At 41.5% G+C, this 21,341-nt stretch overlaps 2 protein-coding genes across 4 annotated transcripts in view; both read left to right on the forward strand.

Moving 5' to 3' along the window:
- Positions 1-208: 208 nt before the first annotated feature.
- LOC115420447 (anoctamin-10-like) lies at positions 209-14,203 on the forward strand. 3 transcript variants are annotated; one of them, XM_030135687.1, is made up of 15 exons: positions 209-335; positions 2,380-2,651; positions 6,544-6,717; positions 6,848-6,985; positions 7,305-7,421; positions 7,642-7,758; positions 8,012-8,350; positions 9,116-9,298; positions 10,232-10,287; positions 10,376-10,450; positions 10,941-11,105; positions 11,550-11,741; positions 12,419-12,556; positions 13,040-13,206; positions 13,399-14,203. In XM_030135687.1, coding segments are annotated over exons 2-15 (2,127 nt in total). In that variant the 5' UTR covers positions 209-335; positions 2,380-2,386; the 3' UTR covers positions 13,400-14,203. The 3 variants fall into 3 exon arrangements, with proteins under 3 accessions (XP_029991547.1, XP_029991549.1, XP_029991548.1); XM_030135689.1 differs by having other exon boundaries at positions 13,040-13,156; XM_030135688.1 differs by lacking the exon at positions 209-335 and adding an exon at positions 338-381.
- Positions 14,204-17,500: 3,297 nt separating this feature from the next.
- The window catches only part of LOC115420594 (testis-specific serine/threonine-protein kinase 1-like), a 33,473-nt gene continuing 29,632 nt past the window's right edge, over positions 17,501-21,341 (forward strand). The window contains exons 1-2 of the mRNA XM_030135957.1: positions 17,501-17,706; positions 20,290-20,672. Coding sequence (XP_029991817.1) covers positions 20,437-20,672 — 236 coding nt within the window. The 5' untranslated portion in view covers positions 17,501-17,706; positions 20,290-20,436. The remainder of the gene's footprint in view (positions 17,707-20,289; positions 20,673-21,341) is intronic.

The following is a 21,341-nucleotide window of genomic DNA, read 5'->3' on the forward strand; positions in this document are numbered from 1 at the left end:
TGCGTGCGTGTGTGTGTGTGTGTGTGTGTGTGTGTGTGTGTGTGTGTGTGTGCATGCATGCGTGTATATGTGTGTGTGCGTGTGTGTGTGTTTGTTATTGTCTTTCCTCCAGTGCAGGCGGGTGGAGCTTTAGGACCCTGAGCTGCAGTACAGCAGGAGGGAGGAGCCTGAATATAAACCCAACAACCGGACACACCCTGCAGTCCAGAGAAGTTCCTCTGCATTCCTGACACACACACACATATACACACATATACACATACACACACAGATACACAGATATAAGCACACACACAAAGCAGAAAACTGGGAGGACCCACACACTGAGGCTGAGGGTAAGACCACGACAACGACAACACTGCAGCTGCATACGGAGCTAAAGTGTGTGTGTGTGTGTGTGTCTACCAGGTGTTGTGTTATATTTCCTGTCTCATGCTGTGTCTATCTGTGTATTATTTGTGTCTTCCTGTGTGTATTATTTGGGTCTTTCTGTGTGTATTATGGGATGTTCATGCTCTGGTTTAGAAGCTGAAGCAGGACCACCTGGGTCACATGACTTTCTCTTTGCGTCTGTTTGTTTCACACCAGGCTGTGGTGGGTTTTTGGTTTTTTTAGTAAACGCACAGGAAGTTTAGCATGTGTTCTGCTGTTTCCCCTGGAGCAACAGCAATGTCTGCAGCAACAGCAACGTCTGCAGCAACAGCAACGTCTGCAGCAACAGCAGACAGGCAGTGTAGACATGTGGAGTAGAGGACCAAAAACTGAAACCTGTGTCTTCATCTGCAAACATATAAACAAACAAATATACACTGTAAAAAAAAAAAAAGAAAAAAAAAAGTGAAAAAAAACTATTATTCCGGCAGCAGGGGTGCTGAAAAAATACTGTTAAATAACAGAAAATTACCATCTGATAAAAATACGGCAATTTTCCATAATTAAAATATAGTTTTTTGCCCTAACTTTACAAGAAATTTTGCTTTTTTTTTTTTTTTTTTACTTTTTAATGTTTAATAAAGAATATTTACATGTATTACAACAATCAAATTACCGATAAATATGGACAAACATTGTTATAAAACAAATAATTGGGTTTAAAATTGCAGAAAAGTTCTGTTATTAGTTGGTGTTTATCACATAATTTTTTATTAAAAACTTGTATATCAATTAATATTTGATATAATAAAATGATATACCACACATGAAAACATTTGATTTATCTTTCATGACGTGTCAATTAACTGTAAATAAACCAATCGTCTGGGTTTAATTCCAACAATTTGCCATTAATTTAAGTTGATATGAAATATAAACATTTAAGGTTATTCCTCATTCAGTCATGTGGCTTTCACAGGTAAGTTCTTATAGAAGAAGCACAAGTTTGACATTAAGTCACACAGATCATAGAACAGATGTTAGCCACAGTGCAACTGAAACAGCACAAGAAGTGTTTTTAATTTGCAAGTTCAATTCTTGACATTACCTTAAACAAATATAGACGAACAAGAAAGCTGTTGTTCTGCCTGTGGCTCTGACTCATGGTGCACCTGAACAAAAATACAAAAACAAACACAAAAAGGCCAATAAACATTAGCATACACATGTGAACCCCACCTTTACACTAACAGCACAACCTGCTGAAGCCCTGCACAGAAAAACAACACTTCATCTACAACTGGCCCAATACCCACAATGCAATGCGGCAAACATACCACATTATCTGTACTTTTAAAAACTGTCATAATACAGAGAACCAACCATTTATATTTACACTATTCTACTGCTAATTTAAGAATATGTCAAGTGTTGTGGTTGAATGACAGATACTTTTCAATGAGACTCAGTTGTCCACTCCACTGATAAAAACTGTATTTGGACAGTTTATCAGTGCTTAGACATGTTATACATTCACAAAAATACATTTATTCAACATTTTTGTTGTGAAACCTCCTGTAATTACACAAGATATTTGTCAATTAACAAACAAGTCATTAAACTTTAAATGAACAGTTTAATCTCATGAATAGAAAAGAAATATTTGTGAAATTACGATACATTTGCAAATGTATTTTAACTGTATTTTTCTGTGAAAAAAAAAAAAAAATTAAAAATGGAAATTTTTTGGATATTCAGTCAATTTTACATTTGACATGTAAACTCAGTCTATTTTTGTCATTTCATTGATATTTTCCTGTATCTAAAAATACAGGAAAAATCTGTAAAATAAACGGTAAAAATTCTGTTAAATTACAGATTTTTTTTACAGTGTACAAACAAACAAACAGACATTTTACAAACTAAACAACTAATGGACTCGTCCTGTAAACCTCAGCAGATGAATGAACAGTGAACTCTAAATGTGAGTGTTTTCATTTCTTCCAGCGTCAGCATGAGGAAGGCCGCTGTGGGTGACGCCGGGGGGGGCAGTACCGGCGCCGATCTGGCTCCAGGTTCTACGGAACCTTCGAACCCTAAGGGCCGGACTAAACTGAGCTCCGCCTCCTGGGCGGGACCAGGCTGGACCAAAGTGAGCTGCCCCTGCTGTGTGTCGGACCGGGTCGACCCCCTGGTTCTGGTGAGGCTGGGACAGAAGGTCCGACCCGAGACCAAGAGGTGGATCATCAAACTGATAGGAAGTCCACAGAAGGACGGAGGTGAGGAGTCACATGACAGAGACCCTGGAAAGGACTGGAAAAAACTGGAAAAGACTGGAAAGGACTGGAAAAGACTGGAAAGGACTGGAAAAGACTGGAAAGGACTGGAAAAGACTGGAAAAGACTGGAAAGGACTGGAAAAGACTGGAAAGGACTGGAAAAGACTGGAAAGGACTGGAAAAGACTGGAAAGGACTGGAAAAGACTGGAAAAGACTGGAAAGGACTGGAAAAGACTGGAAAGGACTGGAAAAGACTGGAAAGGACTGGAAAAGACTGGAAAAGACTGGAAAGGACTGGAAAGGACTGGAAAAGACTGGAAAAGACTGGAAAAGACTGGAAAGGACTGGAAAAGACTGGAAAGGGCTGGAAAGGACTGGAAAGGGCTGGAAAGGACTGGAAAAGTATGGAAAAGACTGTAAATGAAAGTATATGAATGGATCCGCTGGTTTCCTTCCTGTCTGTCAGGCCACACTCTGTTGGTTCAGCTCAAATCCTTCAGGTCAGACCCCTCCCCAGTTTCCTCAGGTGTGCCCCAGGGCTCTGTCCTGGGCCCCCTTCTGTTCATCATTTACCTCCTCTCCCTCAGCTTCACAGATGACTCCCAGCTCGACCTCACCACCAAACCTTGTTCCACACTCCCTCCCTCACCTCCTGCCTCTCTAAAATTAAATCCTGGTTCACCTCCAGTTTCTTCAAACTCAATAGCGACATAACAGAAATGCTCCTCATTGGTTCCAAATCCACTCTCTCCAAAGCCAACCCCTTTTCCCTCACCATTGACACCTCCTCAGTCTGCCCCTCCCCTCGGGTTCACAGTCTGGGTGTCATCCTCAATGGCCTATAATCCGCTTATTAAAAAAATGTATTATTATAATTATAATTATAATTATAATAATAATAATAATAATAATAATAATAATAATAATAATAATTATTATTATTATTATTATTATTATTAGGGACCGAGCCCACGGGGAGAGTATTGTATTGTATTGTATTTCGTTTTTGTATTTCATTTGTTTTTATATTATTATTATTCTCCCACCACCACTTTAACCTGGAATTTGACCCCCTAAACATGCTCAAAAACTCACCAAATTTGGCACACATGTCAGGTCTGGCAAAAAAATTTATAAAATGTAAAAATTAACCCCATAGATGCCAAAATGAGCTCTCTAGCGCCCCCTAGAAACACAAAAATGGCCCTAGCGGCCAGTAGGAATGTTGTAGGAACATAATAATAATAATAATGGATTGGATTTATACAGCGCCTTTCTAGACACCCAAAGCGCTTTACATTATTGACCCATTATTCATTCGCGCTCACATTCTCCCTCTGGTGGTAGTAAACTACATCTGTAGCCACAGCTGTCCTGGGGCAGACTGACAGAAGCGTGGCTGCCATTTTGCGCCTACGGCCCCTCCGACCACCACCGAACATTCATACACCAGTGTGGGTGGCACTGGAGGCAAGGAGGGTGAAGTGTCTTGCCCAAGGACACAACGGACTGACTAGGACAGAGCGGGATTCGAACCGCCAACCCTTCGGTTATTGGACGACCCGCTCTACCAACTGAGCCATGGCCGCCCCCATGAAACATGAAACAAGAAACAAACGCCAAAATTTTCGTCTCATTGAGCCCAACAAATCATACACTGACACTCATGACCTAACTCCAACAGGAAGTTCAGAATTTGCCTTTCAAAATAAAATGCTCAAATTGCAAATTTCCAGTAGGAATGTCGTAGACACACGAAACCAACGCCAAAACTTTTGTTTAATCAAGCCCGACAAATCACGCACTGACACCTATGAGCTAGCTCCAACAGGAAGTTCGCAATATGCCTTTCAAAATAAAATTTCTAAAACTAACTCCTATCACACCGTATTGTCTTCTAAATAGCGCCAGAAGATAGAGTGACCCCTTCTCAAAAAAGTGATCTTGCACTTTTTTGATAACTGTCTTAGTTTTGTTTTTTATAAGCCCTGAAAGTTGCGACGTCTGAAACTGAAAATTCAGTTTGGACTTTTCCCCCACATATTATATATTGAAGCGATCACAAAACACAGCAGAAGTCTCCTGTGAAAAAATTTTTGAGATACGATGTACGGTTTTCAAATTACAGCAATTTATGCGAGAAGTGGTGTCTGAGTGAACTGCAGCCTGAACTGTATTGAGTCACATGTCTGATCTATAGGAGCCATGTGAGGTGAACGTGCACATGCACACACATGCTCACAGCTGATTGGCCAGAGTCCTTTACAGTGGGGAGACTTTTTTTATCTCAGAAAATCTACAAACAACTCATCATAACGCTCATATTTCTGGGGTTACAGGAACAAATTCTACATCAAAATGTAGGAAAATGTCTTTTCTTTCCCAGACTGTTGACATTTGAATGTTAAAGTGTTTAGTTTTGGATCTGTGTTCCTCCAAACACAACAACTGCTGCTTTTTCCCTCCTTCCCTCCTGTGTTCCATTTGTCTCACTCACATGTTTGACTAACTCCACCTTCGTACACTCACTGCTGATTCACTTCTGACTTTGTTTCATCACATTATACATTCAAATGTTGCTCCAACCTTCCAGAAGTCTGACATGACAGAATTTTTCAGATAGGAGCTACTGTTCTGGACTGACGTCAGTTTGTCTGACAGGTGGTTTTTAGTTCATTTCTCTGAAACTCCAGTGTCTCCTCTAAGTCATTAGTGTTGATCAGGTGCACCTGCCATGTTTATGCTCCCATAGCAACCATGGAGAGTCTATAGCAACTGTGGGTGTGTGTATGTGAGTGAGTGAGTGAGTGAGTGAGTGAGAGACAGAGACTGCTGGACTAACTGATTCTCTCAGTAGGGTTTTTCAAAATAAAAGCCTTATTGTAAATGGGGAAAAAAAAACATTAATCTGCCAAAAAAAAAGAATGGTTGGAGGGAGGTGTGTCGGGTAACGGGTGGTGGCATGGGAGGGCGAACACGGCCAGAGCGCGAGGTCCCGACCAATGCTGCTTGCAGCTTTAATTATTTTTATTATTATTATGATTATGATTATGATTATGATTATTATTATTATTATTATTATTATTATTATTATTATTATTATATGACTGGATTTGAATGGGAACAAAAAGCTAACTGAGCCAATAGACCTGTCAGTGTCAGTAACCAGTGTTTTTTTTAGGGAACATAAAGTGATGGGTCTGCTTTGTTCGTATTTGTATGTTCATCTTCAGTCCTAATCCAAATGTCATCCACTGGTGGATGTCAACAAAGTCCACTTCTTGTGTGGGTTTGTTGACTGTGATGATGCTGACATCCTGTTTTACTCACTTTAAATTACTAAGTAAATACAGCTTATGTAACCAGAGGTTTTTGTCTGAGCTGTTGAAGCATTTCATACCAAAAAACCCCCCCAGAACCCCTTGTTGTAGAAATTGAGTTTAGTTTGTTAACCTTGAGTTTGGGGAAATTCTGGAATTTGTATCTTATTAGTGTCACTGCAACTGTATTGTAAATATGTAAATTATCTATCTATCTATCTATCTATCTATCTATCTATCTATCTATCTATCTATCTATCTATATTAGTGCTGTCAAACGATTAGAATTTTTTATCAGATTAATCACAGGGTTGCTGTGGAATCATTTCCATTAATCATAATTAAATATCATTCATTTTTAATGTCTGTTAATCACGTTTCATTTTGCATGAGCAAATGGACTCAAGCAACAAGGGAATATATATATATATATATATATATATATATATATATATATATATATATATATATATATAATTAAATATGTCTTGTTTTATGTTATCCTATGGTATCTTACTTTATCTTATCTTACCTTACCTTACCTTACCCACCTTACCTTATCTTTATCCCAGGTGCTGCGTTGCTAGCCCACCCGGGTGAGGATGCCAGTGGTGACATCATCGTTGTCTCTGCCCCTCGCTGTACTCTCCTTCGTGCCACTGAAGAGCTGGGCTTGTGTAAAACTTACAGCAGTGGAGAAATGGAAGCCTTCTCCTATGATGACAAAGACAACTTTAAGGACTCAGGTGCAAAAATACAAATTTTATATATATATATATATATATATATATATATATATATATATATATATATATATATATATATATATATATATATACTGTATGTGTATGCTAATAGTGTTGCTGTGTGTTGCAGATAACATGTCAGAGTTTGTGACTCTAGCGGAGCGTCAGTACATAGTCAAGTATGAACTGGAGGGTGTTCGAGCGCAGAAGGATCTGAGGGTTCCTGGTCTGTCTGACGACTACACACTGCAACACAGAGACAACATCTGTGAGTGTGGAAACAGGACGCACGTCTGAAAAACAGCCAACCATTCAAAACTCTATGAATTAATGAATAGAGTACAGTTATAGAGTTCATCTAAAAAATCTGGAACTGATTTGTTTCTATTTTATTTCAGTGTTGGAGAAGTTTGATGCATGATACAGAGACGTTTATAGACAAAACAGACAAAATATGAGCATTCAAATACAAGGAGCATGAAAACAGCTGGACAGGGTTAGGGTTAGGGTCAGGGTCAGGGTCAGGGTCAGGGTCAGGGTCAGGGTCAGGGTTAAGGTGATTATATCATCTGTGTGTTGTGTTCCAGGGCAGAAGCTCAGAGCTGCTGGTGTGATCGTGGACATGTTTCCTCTCCATAACCAGGATCAGCTGAAGGATCTGAGCGAGGCCTGGTACTGTGGGAATCAGCTGGCCCAGCCCCTGGGTGAGTGACGACAACCTAACCCTGACCCTGACCCTGACCCAACAGAACTAAGAGACCCCCAAAAAAGGACCTTAACCCTTAAGAGTTCACTGGAGGTCTGGACTTGGACAGGTCCCATTGGAATGAGATCAACATTAAACCCATTCGGTGTGTCAGTGTTAAAATGTACAAACTGATGCATTCGCTTACACTGGTTTTTTTCGGTGTCTCCTTCATCCAGATTCAGTCAACTCGTATTTTGGAAGCTCAATAGGATTCTACTTCAGCTTCCTGGATTTCTACACCTGGTCACTCCTCCCACCTGCTGTTCTGGGCCTGGCCATCGCATACTTCTCAGGTCAGTGCCCTAACCCTGACCCTGGGTCTGTAAAGGTTAAAGGTGGACGTTTGGGTCTGTAAGGGTTAAAGGTGGACGTTTGGGTCTGTAAGGGTTAAAGGTGGACGTTTGGGTCTGTAAGGGTTAAAGGTGGACGTTTGGGTCTGTAAGGGTTAAAGGTGGACGTTTGGGTCTGTAAGGGTTAAGAACCACCTCTCTTCTGGCCTTTCAGTTAGTTTTTGGTCACACATGTCCATGTCCATGTCCATCACAGGTGAGGTCCAGAAGGAGGTGGTGGAGTCGGTCTCGGGGTCACAGGTCATGAGTGACCAGGACGCCTCTGGTTCGGCGGTGGGTGGTCACATGATCCAGGCTGTGTTCAGTATGTTCTGGTCCACTGTGTTCATGGAGCTGTGGAAGCGCCGGAGCTCCTCCCTCTCTTACCGCTGGGGGAACCTGCGCCTGGCCGAGCGATTCGCTGAACCCCGGCCCGGTTTCTATGGCAACCTGGGGGTCAATCCTGTGACGGGTCGCGTGGAGCCGCTGTTTCCTGAGTGGAAGCGTGAGCTGCGTATGGCGCTGGTGTCGGTACCGGTGGTGGGGCTGTTCCTAGGTACGACTCAGTCTACTGTTCACACAATGAGTACCGAGAGGAAAGGGGACTGTTATGCCATATTTCCACTACATGGAACCAGCTCGACTCGGCTTGGCTCAGTATTCCTGCAGACTGTTTCCATTCCAGGATACTACTGACTTTACAGTACCTGGACGTCATAGCGATGTGGCGTGTTATTTCCCTGTCGTCTGCTCAGAGAGTTGCTGAAAACTCACTCGTTGTGTGTTGTCTCGTCTGAATTTTTACGTTTGCCACCAAAGACTGAATCTCCTGGACCGACCATGGTGTAGTTTTGGGCTGTTCTCATGTGGATTAATGTACCGACATATTTACTGTCCACTAACGCATCTGTTTTTTGTAAATGGCGGGTCACAGAGAAAACTGTCTGACCAATCAGCGGTCTGCAGTGTTTACACGGTTTAGTATCACTAGGAACCTTGGCGGACGTGATACCAAAAAACTAGTACCAGGTATCAGATTCCAGGTCCTTTTCGTAATGGAAACGCAAAAAAGTCGAGTCGAGTAGAGTGGAGTCGAATTGAGCTGGTACCACACGGTGGAAACGTGGCATTACCTCACCCCTGAAGGGGAGGCAAGGGTATTGTTTTTGGTTTGGTTTCTTTGTTTGTTTGTCGACACTTTAACAGCAAAATGTATTGATTTGTAGTATTGATCCTTTCTGTCCTAACCCGCTGTAATAACCCTAACTCACACCAGCTTCATCAGTGCTTGTGCTTGTGCTTGTTGTCTGTCCCTGGTCAGGCCTGGTGGTCCTGGGGATGCTGGTCTTCTATTGGGGGGAGGCCCAGGTCCAGCAGCTCCACCAACACTGGGACTCATTCCACACTCAGGTTCTGCTTTATGCTCCGTCGGTGCTTCACATCATCTACACAAACATCCTGGCCACAGTTTACAAGAACGTGGCACAGGCTCTGACTGAATACGGTGAGTGGGGTGGGGGGTGGGGGGTCTACAGTCTAATGTACACTACTGGTCAAAAGTTTCAGAACACCCCAATTTTTCCAGTTTTGTATTGAAATTCCAGCAGTTCCAGTCCAATGAACAGCTGAAATAGTACAAAGGTAAGCGGTGAACTGCCAGAGGTAAAAAAAAAAACAAAAAAACAAAAAGGTAAGGTTAAAAAAACTGAAAAATGATGTATGTTTCAGAATTATACAAAAAGGCGAACAAGAAATGGGTTAACAACTGAAAGCAGTTCTGCAGCAGTGGAGGTTGATCAAGCCTGGAAAGTTGGTGCTACCAACGTTGCCATTAGTTCACTTTTTCAGTCACTGAACAAATGACCGATTGTTTTTTTATGGACTGTTTACGTCAGCTGATCAGCCAAGTCATGTGGACAATATGAGCTCAGCTTCTGCCAACTCCATTTAACACTTTCAGTGTTGTTTTCCATCCAGTCTGTCCTCAGTATCATCTGTCTGTCATTACTCACCTCAGTCTCTTCTGTCACAGTCAACAGTTTCTAAGTGTCCATAAACGGTCCCTGTGTTTCCAAACACAGATGCTAGGTCACTGGTGCATTGTGGGAAGTGGAGCTCCACGCAGCTGCAGCAGCAGAAACACCAAACCTGTGGACCAAGCCAAAGCCAGTGCGTGGAACTCCACTTCCCACAGTGCACGTCGTGACAAATTTCCGAAAACAGTTTTGATGAAAAATTGGTGACGAAAGTCTTTAAAGAGCCACGATAAAACAGTGGGACATTGTGTGAAATGCTGTTCTTCTTTTGCTTCACTTATTGACTTCAATAATTTGCAGTGTTGCATTTAAATGTGTGCTGTCTTTAGCTTTTTGTTCACTTTTATATTTGATTCCTGCTGGTGTTTGAAATAAAGCTGCTCATTCTGTCGTGTCCTCAGAGAACCACAGGGAGGAGTCGTCCTTTCAGAACCACGTCACCGCCAAAGTCTTAGTGGTGAGATCCTCCTCTTTTCTGTTCTTCTCACACATCCTCAGTTTTTCATCCACTCATTTGCTTCTGTGTCTTCTCTCTGTTCCTCCAGTTCACCTTCTTCAACTACTTCGCCGTGCTCTTCCACATCGCCTTCTACAAACAGGATGTGCCTTTACTTCGTAAGGTACGACTTCAGCTCCACAGTGTGTGGATTTAACCCTGAGGATGGGGTTAGGGTTAGGGCTGAGGATGGGGTTAGGGTTAGGGTTAGGGAAAGAGCTCAGTGTCGTCCATGTTCTCTACGGAGTGTCTGAATGTCCAAAAAAGGCAAAGCTGCAGTATGCTGCAGTAGAAATGTCCTTCCAAGGCCAGCTTTTATTCTGTATCATGAGTATATTTCACAACCTGTACTTTTTTTTCACAATATTTTTTATTGGTATTCAAGTTTCATAATGAAAGGTAAAGTAAATAATAATGTACATAAAGAACATGAATCAAACAACACAAACACCCATTAACACCAGACAGACTTGCACCAAATGACATTTAATCTAATCTTTAGGACGGCAGATAAGATGACACCCTGTATAAACTGTTGTTCCACTGCAGTCCGTCCTGTTCATCCTGGTGCCTCCTGTGGTAAAACCACTGTGTGTTTCTGCGTTTTCCTGCAGCGTTTGGCGTCTTTGCTGATCATCACCCAGCTGGTGAACCAGGTGACAGAGGTGGTCGTACCGTTCCTGGTCGACCGCTTCATCAGTGCATCGAACCGAAAGGAGAACGAAAACGACCCTGAGGAGGACAAATACAGGAACCAGAGCACCCTGCCTGCGTTCCCTGTGGGTACACCACCCTAACCCTAACCCCCTAACCCTAACCCCCTGACCCTCTAACTCTAACCCACTAACCCTACCCTAACCCCCTGACCCCCTAACCCCCTAACCCCCTAACCCTAACCCCTAACCCCCTAACCCCCTGACCCTCTAACTCTAACCCTCTAACCCTACCCTAACCCTAACCCCCTAACCCCCTGACCCTCTAACTCTAACCCTCTAACCCTACCCTACCCTAACCCTAACCCCCTAACCCCCTAACCCCCTAACCCCCTAACCCTCTAACTCTAACCCTCTAACCCTACCCTAACCCCCTGACCCCCTAACCCACTGACCCCCTAACCCTAACCTCTTGACCCCCTAACCCTAATCCTAACCCCCTAACCCCCTGACCCTGACCCTAACCCACTGAATGTCTAACTCTAACCCTGGTGGTCTTTGTGGTCTCAGGGCCTGTTCTCAGAGTACATTGAGCTCCTGGTGCAGTTTGGGTATTTGAGTCTTTTCTCCTGCGTCTACCCTCTGACGGCCGTGCTGCTGCTCATCAATAACCTCACTGAGATCCGATCGGACGCCTACAAGATGTGCAAACTCTTCCGTAAACCCTTCTCCCCACCTGTGGCCAACATGGGGGTATGGCAGGTAGGACCACGTGATCTGAACCCAGGTAGGACCACATGATCTGAACCCTTGAACACCAAACGCATCAGATTTGATACATGAGTTTTGAAGCCCTCTACATGATCAGTGTGATATTCTTTTCCTTTAAAAACCTGACGTATACAATTAGATACATGTAATACACAGATAATCCACCAGGGGGAGGAGTTCATTCACCAGAGGCCTTTAGTGGCACCACAAGACTGACATTAAAGAGGAAGGAGGAAGAACTGGGAGCGTTTAGAAAAGGAATTAACAACATGTCAGACATGTTTGTGTTACATTATGTTTTTGTTTGTTCAGAAATAATAATCTTTAAGCATTAAGACCTGATGGATCAAATATGATACAAAATTTAAAGTCAGACATGGAAATTGATATTTGGAAAAAACATTTTTTGGTTGTTCAGAAGGACCAATAAAGGCTCCAGTTTCAAAGAACTGGAATTTTCTATCAATGATGTAATGGTTCAGGGTTCACAGGGTTAAAGACCAAAGAGGACAAATGGACATGTTCATGTGGGACACAGTGGGTCTGATCAGTGTCAGTTCACAGAATGTGGGAGAAAGCTACGAATTCTGTGCAAACACAATCCAAAGTCCCAGTGAGCCGGTTCTGGTTCTGGCTCTGGGTGAACAGTCCTGTCCGTTGTGTTTCAGGTCGCCTTTGAGGTCCTCAGCTTCGTCTCAGTGGTGTCCAACTGTTGGCTGCTGCTGCTGTCGCCACGGATACAGCGTCTGTGTACGGAGGGAGAGTTGAACAGCACCAACATCCTGCTGTTGGCCGTGTTAGTGGAGGTACTGGAGCAGGGGACTGGAGCAGGGGATGGACCAGGGGACTGGAGCAGGGGACTGGAGCAGGGGACTGGAGCAGGGGACTGGAGCAGGGGACTAGAGCAGGGGACTAGAGCAGGGGACTGGAGCAGGGGATGGACCAGGGGACTGGACCAGGGGACTGGAGCAGGGGACTAGAGCAGGGGACTAGAGCAGGGGACTGGACCAGGGGATGGACCAGGGGACTGGAGCAGGGGACTGGAGCAGGGGACTGGAGCAGGGGATGGACCAGGGGACTGGACCAGGGGACTGGACCAAGGCTGTTTATGAGGAACGCATGCAAAATAACAGCTTTTGTGTGTTTGTCTGTTTGTGTGTGTTTTTCTGTGTGTGTGTGTGTGTGTGTGTGTGTGTGTGTGTGTGTGTGTGTGTGTGTGTGTGTGTGTGGTTTTTTTTTCTGTGTGTGTGTGTTCTTCCATGACTGTTTTTTTTGTGTGTGTTTTTTAGCACATTCTCATTCTACTCAAAGTGGTTCTGGCGGTTCTGATCCCAGATGAACCGGACTGGATCCGAAAAAAGCGGGAACACATGGAGTTCAAATCCATGCAGGCTCTGAGGACGCAGGTGACACACAGCCCTGAGTCCACTGAGGAAAGACTCATGCATTTGAATTGGTCTGTAAGGGTTGAAGGTGGACGTTTGGGTCTTCAGGTTAGGGTAAGGGTAGAGGGTTAGGGTTACCTAACCCTAACCCTCTACCCTAACCCTAACCCTAACCCCCTAACCCTAACTGCTGTTTGACATGTGTGTCTTTGGTCTTTGTCGTGGCTAACTCTTGCTCTGCTGTCGTTTCTCTTCCCTTTCAGAAGCCGGATGCTGAACAGTCCTGATGCTGGTCTTGGACCTGGTCTTGGACCTGGCCTTGGACACCCGATAAAACCACCCCAGTGTTGTGTGCTGCTGTTCCCTAACGCCTAACGCTGCTTCTTCTATAAGTGCTCACACCGTCATACGGCGCACCTGCAGTGGAATGTTTGAGGGCTTCACACAGTGTTCATACGACGCTAAAGGGACGTTTAATGTTCACTGACAAACAGAAAACCTTTGAGAGGCTGTTAGCGCTCTGTGCTGCCACCTAGTGATGGACCACACATGGTGATCAGCTGATCTAACTCTAACCCTGAGCAGAAGAAAACACAAGACCACTCCCATCGTAGAGGACGCACACAGGCTTTAACATCAGCTCAGTAACCTGTAGTTATATTATATATCAGTGAGCAGTTATACAAATATTTAAATAATTCTCAGACCTCACTAGGTGCTGAATTTATTTGAGCTTGTCCAATTATCAGTCAATATATTATTATTATTACATTTAGTGACAAATTACAACAATTTGTTACCTGCAAGATGTCAAATACTTCACCATTTATTAAGTTTCCTAAATTCAGGATACAAAACGAGTTCATTTGGCGCCAGTAAGAACATCCATGACGTAGTTATCTTTGTAGAGGGTGTGCACGTGACGTCAGCACTAGCAAAAGTTACTGCAGTTCCGCCCACTGAGCGGCAGACAGAGGCAGATGAGTGACAACGTTGGCTTCAATACCGTCTGAACTGAAGAACAATATGGAATAAAAAATGGGGCAGAGCTGTTGTTGGTTGGTTGTATTTTCAGGTTCTTAAAGCAGTGGGAGCTATCGTTTACAGACACCGAAAGACAAAGAAAAGAGAAGGAGATGGATCCACAAACCCAGGAAACCAAACCTAGATCTGTGGATCCTGTTTGGTGTCAGCTAACATTCACTGATGCTGTATTTTTGGGTCCAATCAGACCTGAAATGACCTATTGTTTTGGCTAACGGTCCTTCTTAGTGCAGCTCTTGGTTTCATGATCAGATCTTTCCTGGTTTTTGTCTCATTTTGTGATTGTGAACCTTGTGCTCCTACATGATTAGTAAACTAACTGAAACTGAGGCCAACCTAGTTTTACAAATACGGAGGAACTGGAGAATAAAGCTACGACGGAGTATTAGGACCACAGAAGAAAAGAAAAACACTGGGCACTACCAGAAGAAAGTCATAAAATATCGATATAAAACCTGTAATTTCATGAGAATAAAGTCAAATACAAAAAGAATCACAACGTTATGAGAATAAAGTCGTACTTACAAAAAAACCCTCATAATTTAACAAAAATGTCATTCGTTTATGAGATTAAAGTCATCATATTCTGACAATATTCCGACTAGATATTGATTTTTGTTATTCTATAGTTTTCATTTTCTTTTTAGAGCTACATCAAAACATTTTCAGACATTAACTTTCGGTTGGACAAAAGACAGAAAATCTTGCACTTTTATCTTGATCCTAACTCTATGCTGACAATACTGTAATTTCACAGCATCTCAACTGGAACATGGGATGATTCCAGTTGAACTTTACACCAAAGTCTGGATTGAAATCAACAGAGCATGACCAAAGAACTGCTGTGTGCTTTATTGTGAGATGTGTTATTTTTTTATTTGATAAATTTCAGTTATTAATGCAATTTTTAGTTGTCGAGTCGCTCTGAGGAATGACAGCTTTAGCCCCTAACCCTGACCCTGACCCTGACCCTAACCCTGACCCTGACCCTGACCCTAACCCTGACCCTAACCCTGACCCTGACCCTGACCCTAACCCTGACCCTGACCCTGACCCTGACCCTAACCCTGACCCTGACCCTGACCCTGACCCTAACCCTGACCCTGACCCTGACCCTAACCCTAACCCTGACCCTGACCCTGACCCTGACCCTAACCCTGACCCTGACCCTGACCCTAACCCTGTGAATGTTACTGAACTGTTGACTGCTCAAACATGGAATGATAAACCCTATCAGAATGTACCAGTGGGTCCATGGCCATGTTTGTGTATTTGCTAAGTGCTGCTGCGTCAGTTTGATCTGTCAGGGGTTGTATTCTGCCTGGACACTAGGAGGCAGTACAGACATTTTACAGACACTAAAGACAAACCTGAGTGTGTTTGTGTGTGTGAGTGCTCTGTTCTGAACCCATATGAAATGTGTGTGTGTGTTGTGTTTTTCAGTTCAGAAACAGAGGTGACAGTGTTTTGCTGTTTTATTGAAATAAAATTAAAGGAAACTGGTAAATGTGTGTGTTCTCATTGAACAGTTGGTTGTGAAGGCTTTGTCTAAGGATCTGTTCAGACTGCAGCCACATGGGACCTGGATCTGACTCAGACCACTTTCATATGCGATCCTAAATCTGACCTGGACCACTTTCATATGCGGTCCTAAATCTGATCCGGAACTGATATTTTCCAATGTGACTTCAGTCTGAACATCCAGGTCGCATTTATCCGACCTTTACGTCTTTGAAATGTTACAAACATCCCAGTTGTTTGTTGGAGCGGAGGAAAACCAGATTTCTTTATGTAAACACAGTGTGTCTGAGTGGTCTCGTATTCCATCAGGACCTCTTTAGTGCATGTGGGTCACTTCAGGGTCACATTCAGTTCAGACTCAAAACTGATAGAAGTTGCATTTAATGTAGATTATGAACCAACACACAAACAGATTAAACCAAAAATCTGAACTGTGCGTTAGACCTGCTGTGGGCGGAGCCTGATCTGTTCAACATTTATCAAAAAACACATAAACGTACAAATTAGAGGTACTTTACAACTAACCCACTGTGGTAACCCTAACCCTAACCCACTGTGGTAACCCTAACCCTAACCCACTGTGGTAACCCTAACCCTAGTGTTGTGTCGTTTCCTCACATTCCCTTTAAATCAACAGTCATTTATTCCAGGGTTATTACCTCAGAAAAACAGTAAAACATTCTTATTTATGTCGTCAAAATGATTCATACAATGCAATAAAAAAAATAACACACTGTCATTTTAAAATATTGAAAATCCGTTTAAAAAAACCCAAACCTTTTCTTGGTCATGTGTTTCTTCAAAGTGATGTCATCCAAGAGGAGTGAAGGGACGACCACTAGATGGCCTCCTTACTCTGCACTGCACTGGGAACGTGTTCATATGTCTGTTTGTATGCGATTGTGTGTTATTGTATGTTATTGTGTGTTATTGTGTGTTTTTGTGTTGTTGCAGCTCATTGTGTGTTTTATTCCACAGTATACATATATTTGATGTACATACATATACATGTGTTTTATATAAACATATAAGACACTTGGTTCCATGCTGTCTTTCCGTCATCAGAGGCATTATATGAACATGTGTTAAAATGTGTTGTATGCGACTGTGTGTTATTGTGTGTTTTTTTGTGTTACTATGTGTTATTGTGCGTTATGTGTTAATATATTATTATGTGTTACTGTATGTTATTGTATGTAATGTATGTTATTGTGATTTATTTTATGTTATTGTGTGTTATGTGTTATTGTATGTTACTTTGTGCTATTGTATGTTATTGTGTGTTATTATATGTTCTTGTATGTTATTGAACTTTAGTGTGTTTTTTTATTATGTGTTATTTTATGTTATTATGTGTTACTGAGTGTTATTGTTTGTGATTGTGTGTAATTTATGTTGTTTGTTATTTTGTATTATTGAATGTTATTGTGTGTTATTGTGTTGTTGCAGCTCATTGTGTTTTATTCCACAGTGTGTGTATATAACATATATTTTACATACATACAGATGTTTTATTTGAACATATATGACACTCCTGCTTCTGTCTCTCTTTCCTTCGTTCAGTCTCTTCTCCGTCCTCGCCGTGCGCGTGAGGCTGCTGCGCCGCTAGAGCGAGTCGGAATGCGCTGACGTCAGAAGGAAGCCGGACACGCGCGCGCGTACGGGATGTTCCGTTCTCTCGTGACGGTCCCGTTGGTGCGAGTGAGTGAGCGCGTGCGTGCGTCTATGCGGAGCCGCACAGCTCGAGACTCCGGAATGAACTGAGAGAGAGAGAGAGAGAGAGAGAGAGAGAGAGAGAGAGAGAGAGACGCGGGCGGACACGAGAAAAGTATGAGCTCACGCGAACAGAACCGCAACCCGCGAACATGGAGCTGCGCGAGAGGAGCCAACCGAGCACCGGAGGGTCGGCTGAGTGAGCACTGACACCGGCGGAGGAACGGCAGGAGGAACCGGCGGAGGAACGGCAGGAGGACCCGCAGCTCCGGAGAAACCAACGCACAACAATGGTAAGTTAGCGCGAGCGCATTTTCCACAGCGGCTGCTCAGTCCGGTATGATGGTGTCAGGGAGCGTCGGTAGCGCGTGTTTGTTACCTCCGCCAAGGAACGGAGGAGGTTATGTTATGTATTAGGTTATGTATATGTGTAAAACTAAGAGTATATGGGTTAGGTTAAAGTAACAAGAGTATATAGGGTATATATGAGTAAAACTAAGAGTATATAGAATATATATGAGTAAAACTAAGAGTACATAGGATATATATGAGTAAAACTAAGAGTATATAGAATATATATGAGTAAAACTAAGAGTATATAGGATATATATGAGTAAAACTAAGAGTATATAGGATATATATGAGTAAAACTAAGAGTATATAGGATATATATGAGTAAAACTAAGAGTATATAGGATATATATGAGTAAAACTAAGAGTATATAGGGTATATATGAGTAAAACTAAGAGTATATAGAATATATATGAGTAAAACTAAGAGTATATAGGATATATATGAGTAAAACTAAGAGTATATAGGGTATATATGAGTAAAACTAAGAGTATATAGAATATATATGAGTAAAACTAAGAGTACATAGGATATATATGAGTAAAACTAAGAGTATATAGGATATATATGAGTAAAACTAAGAGTATATAGGATATATATGAGTAAAACTAAGAGTATATAGGATATATATGAGTAAAACTAAGAGTATATAGGGTATATATGAGTAAAACTAAGAGTATATAGGATATATATGAGTAAAACTAAGAGTATACAGGATATATATGAGTAAAACTAAGAGTATATAGAATATATATGTGTAAAACTAAGAGTATATAGGATATATATGAGTAAAGCTAAGAGTATATAGGATATATATGTGTAAAACTAAGAGTATATAGGGTATATATGAGTAAAACTAAGAGTATATAGGATATATATGAGTAAAACTAAGAGTATATAGGATATATATGAGTAAAACTAAGAGTATATAGAGTATATATGAGTAAAACTAAGAGTATATAGGATATATATGTGTGTACAACTAAGAGTATATAGGATATATATGTATAAAACTAAGCGTATATGGGATATATATTTATGTGTACAACTAAGAGCATATAGGGTATATATGTGTAAAACTAAGAATATATATATATATATATATATATATATATATATATATATATATATATATGTGTGTGTGTGTGTGTGTGTGTGTGTGTGTGTGTGTAAAACATCTATATATAGCATCTATATATATATTATATATATACATATATATGTGTGTGTGTGTGTGTGTGTGTGTGTGTAAAACTAAGAGTATATTGGATATATATGTGTAAAACTAAGAGTATACAGGATATATATGAGTAAAACAGAGTATATTGGGTATATATATGTGTGTGTGTGTGTGTGTGTGTGTGTGTGTGTGTAAACTATGGGTATATAGGGTATATATGTATAAAACTAAGAGTATATAGGGTATATATGTGTAAACTATGGGTATATAGGGTATATGTGTAAACTATGGGTATATAGGGTATATATGTATAAAACTAAGAGTATATAGGGTATATATGTGTAAACTATGGGTATATAGGGTATATATGTGTAAACTATGGGTATATAGGGTATATATGTGTAAAACTAAGAGTATATAGGGTATATATGTGTAAACTATGGGTATATAGGGTATATATGTGTAAACTATGGGTATATAGGGTATATATGTGTAAAACTAAGAGTATATAGGGTATATATGTGTAAACTATGGGTATATAGGGTATATATGTGTAAACTATGGGTATATAGGGTATATATGTGTAAACTATGGGTATATAGGGTATATATGTGTAAAACTAAGAGTATATAGGGTATATATGTGTAAACTATGGGTATATAGGGTATATATGTGTAAACTATGGGTATATAGGGTATATATGTGTAAACTATGGGTATATAGGGTATATATGTGTAAACTATGGGTATATAGGGTATATATGTGTGTAAACTATGGGTATATAGGGTATATATGTGTAAACTATGGGTATATAGGGTATGTATGTGTAAACTACGGGTATATGGGTTAGGTTAGACAAAGAACCCCACACAGGAGGTCTCTGCTGGGTCCACCCTAACCCCAGACTGGGATGAGGGCTAACCCTAACCCTAGACCCTGCAGAGAACAGACCTGCTGATGATGTCATCAGGGTTATGACATCATCACCCTCTGACCCTCTTAGACCATCTGATGACGCTCGAACCCACTGCACATACATTATGGTTTCCAGTTACAGTATTGATTGGGTTTGCCGTTTGTGCTGGATGAGTGTTATTTGAGACGGAGCCAAACAGCCGCTGCATCGTAGACCACAACAGAATATTTGTCCTTTTTCCACCACACTCAGAGCTCCAGACATGTGGGTCCAGTATTTGGTTCTGTACCTGGGGTGTGACTGAGTGCTTTAGATGACCAGGCATTATCTGACCTCCTGTTTTCAGCCTTTTCCCTTTAGGTCAAAGTTCAGAAGCATTAACCTGGTCTTTTTGATCTCATTGTATCATCATGTCTTTGTTCTTTTAGGCAGAACCCCAGCTCTGAGGATCCACAGGCCTGGTCTCCTCCTGACACTTCCACACAACTCCTTTCTGGGTTCTTCCATTTCTTCCTGGCTCAAAGCCCCTCTTCCTCTTCCTTCCTGTCCTTCTGAACTGCGTTTCTTCTTCAAACATGGACTCAGATGAAGACGTGAAGGTGTCCCAGGACGAGCGCATCGAGCCCCGGAGCAGCCCCGGACGCTCGGACCTCAGCGGACTGTACCACCTGGGACGCACTCTGGGCAGAGGACACTTTGCCGTGGTCAAACTGGCTCGTCACGTCAACACTGGGCAACTGGTGGCTGTCAAGATGATTGACAAGACCAAACTGGATGTCATGGCAACAAGCCACCTCCTACAGGAAGTGAGGTATTTAATAATTGCTACTTGTTCTGATAGAAAACATTGAAAAACAAAGGCAGAGGCAGTGTTTTACCCACTTTTTAAAGTTCTGTTTGCATCATTTGATCCAAAAATAGAACAAAAAGCCTCCTGCGTAAAACTGAAGATGCCCGGCAGAAGTTTGAACTCTCAAAGCCTCTTTATTTACTGATCTATTAAAAGCTAATTTCATTTTTTGTGACCACATGTGCATGCTTAAAAAATAACAACTGAATTCAATAATGAATCAGTGAATACTTTGAGTACTTAGTATGGTTAGTTAGTTCATACAGTTAGTTAGGGTTGGTTAGTTAGTTAGTACGGTTAGTTCTAGTTAGTACGGTTAGTTTAGTTAGTACGGTTAGTTTTAGTTAGTACGGTTAGTTCTAGTTAGTACGGTTAGTTTAGTTAGTACGGTTAGTTTTAGTTAGTACAGTTAGTTTAGTTAGTACGGTTAGTTCTAGTTAGTACGGTTAGTTTAGTTAGTACGGTTAGTTTTAGTTAGTATGGTTAGTTTTAGTTTTTGTTAGTCAGTACAGTTAGTTTTAGTTAGTATGGTTAGTTTTAGTTAGTACAGTTACTTTTAGTTAGGGTTACGGTTAGGGTTAGTATGGTTAGTTTTAGTTTGTACGGTTAGTTTTATTTAGTTAGTACGGT

Source organism: Sphaeramia orbicularis, chromosome 6 (assembly GCF_902148855.1).
Source record: "Sphaeramia orbicularis chromosome 6, fSphaOr1.1, whole genome shotgun sequence".
Lineage (NCBI taxonomy): Eukaryota > Metazoa > Chordata > Actinopteri > Kurtiformes > Apogonidae > Sphaeramia > Sphaeramia orbicularis.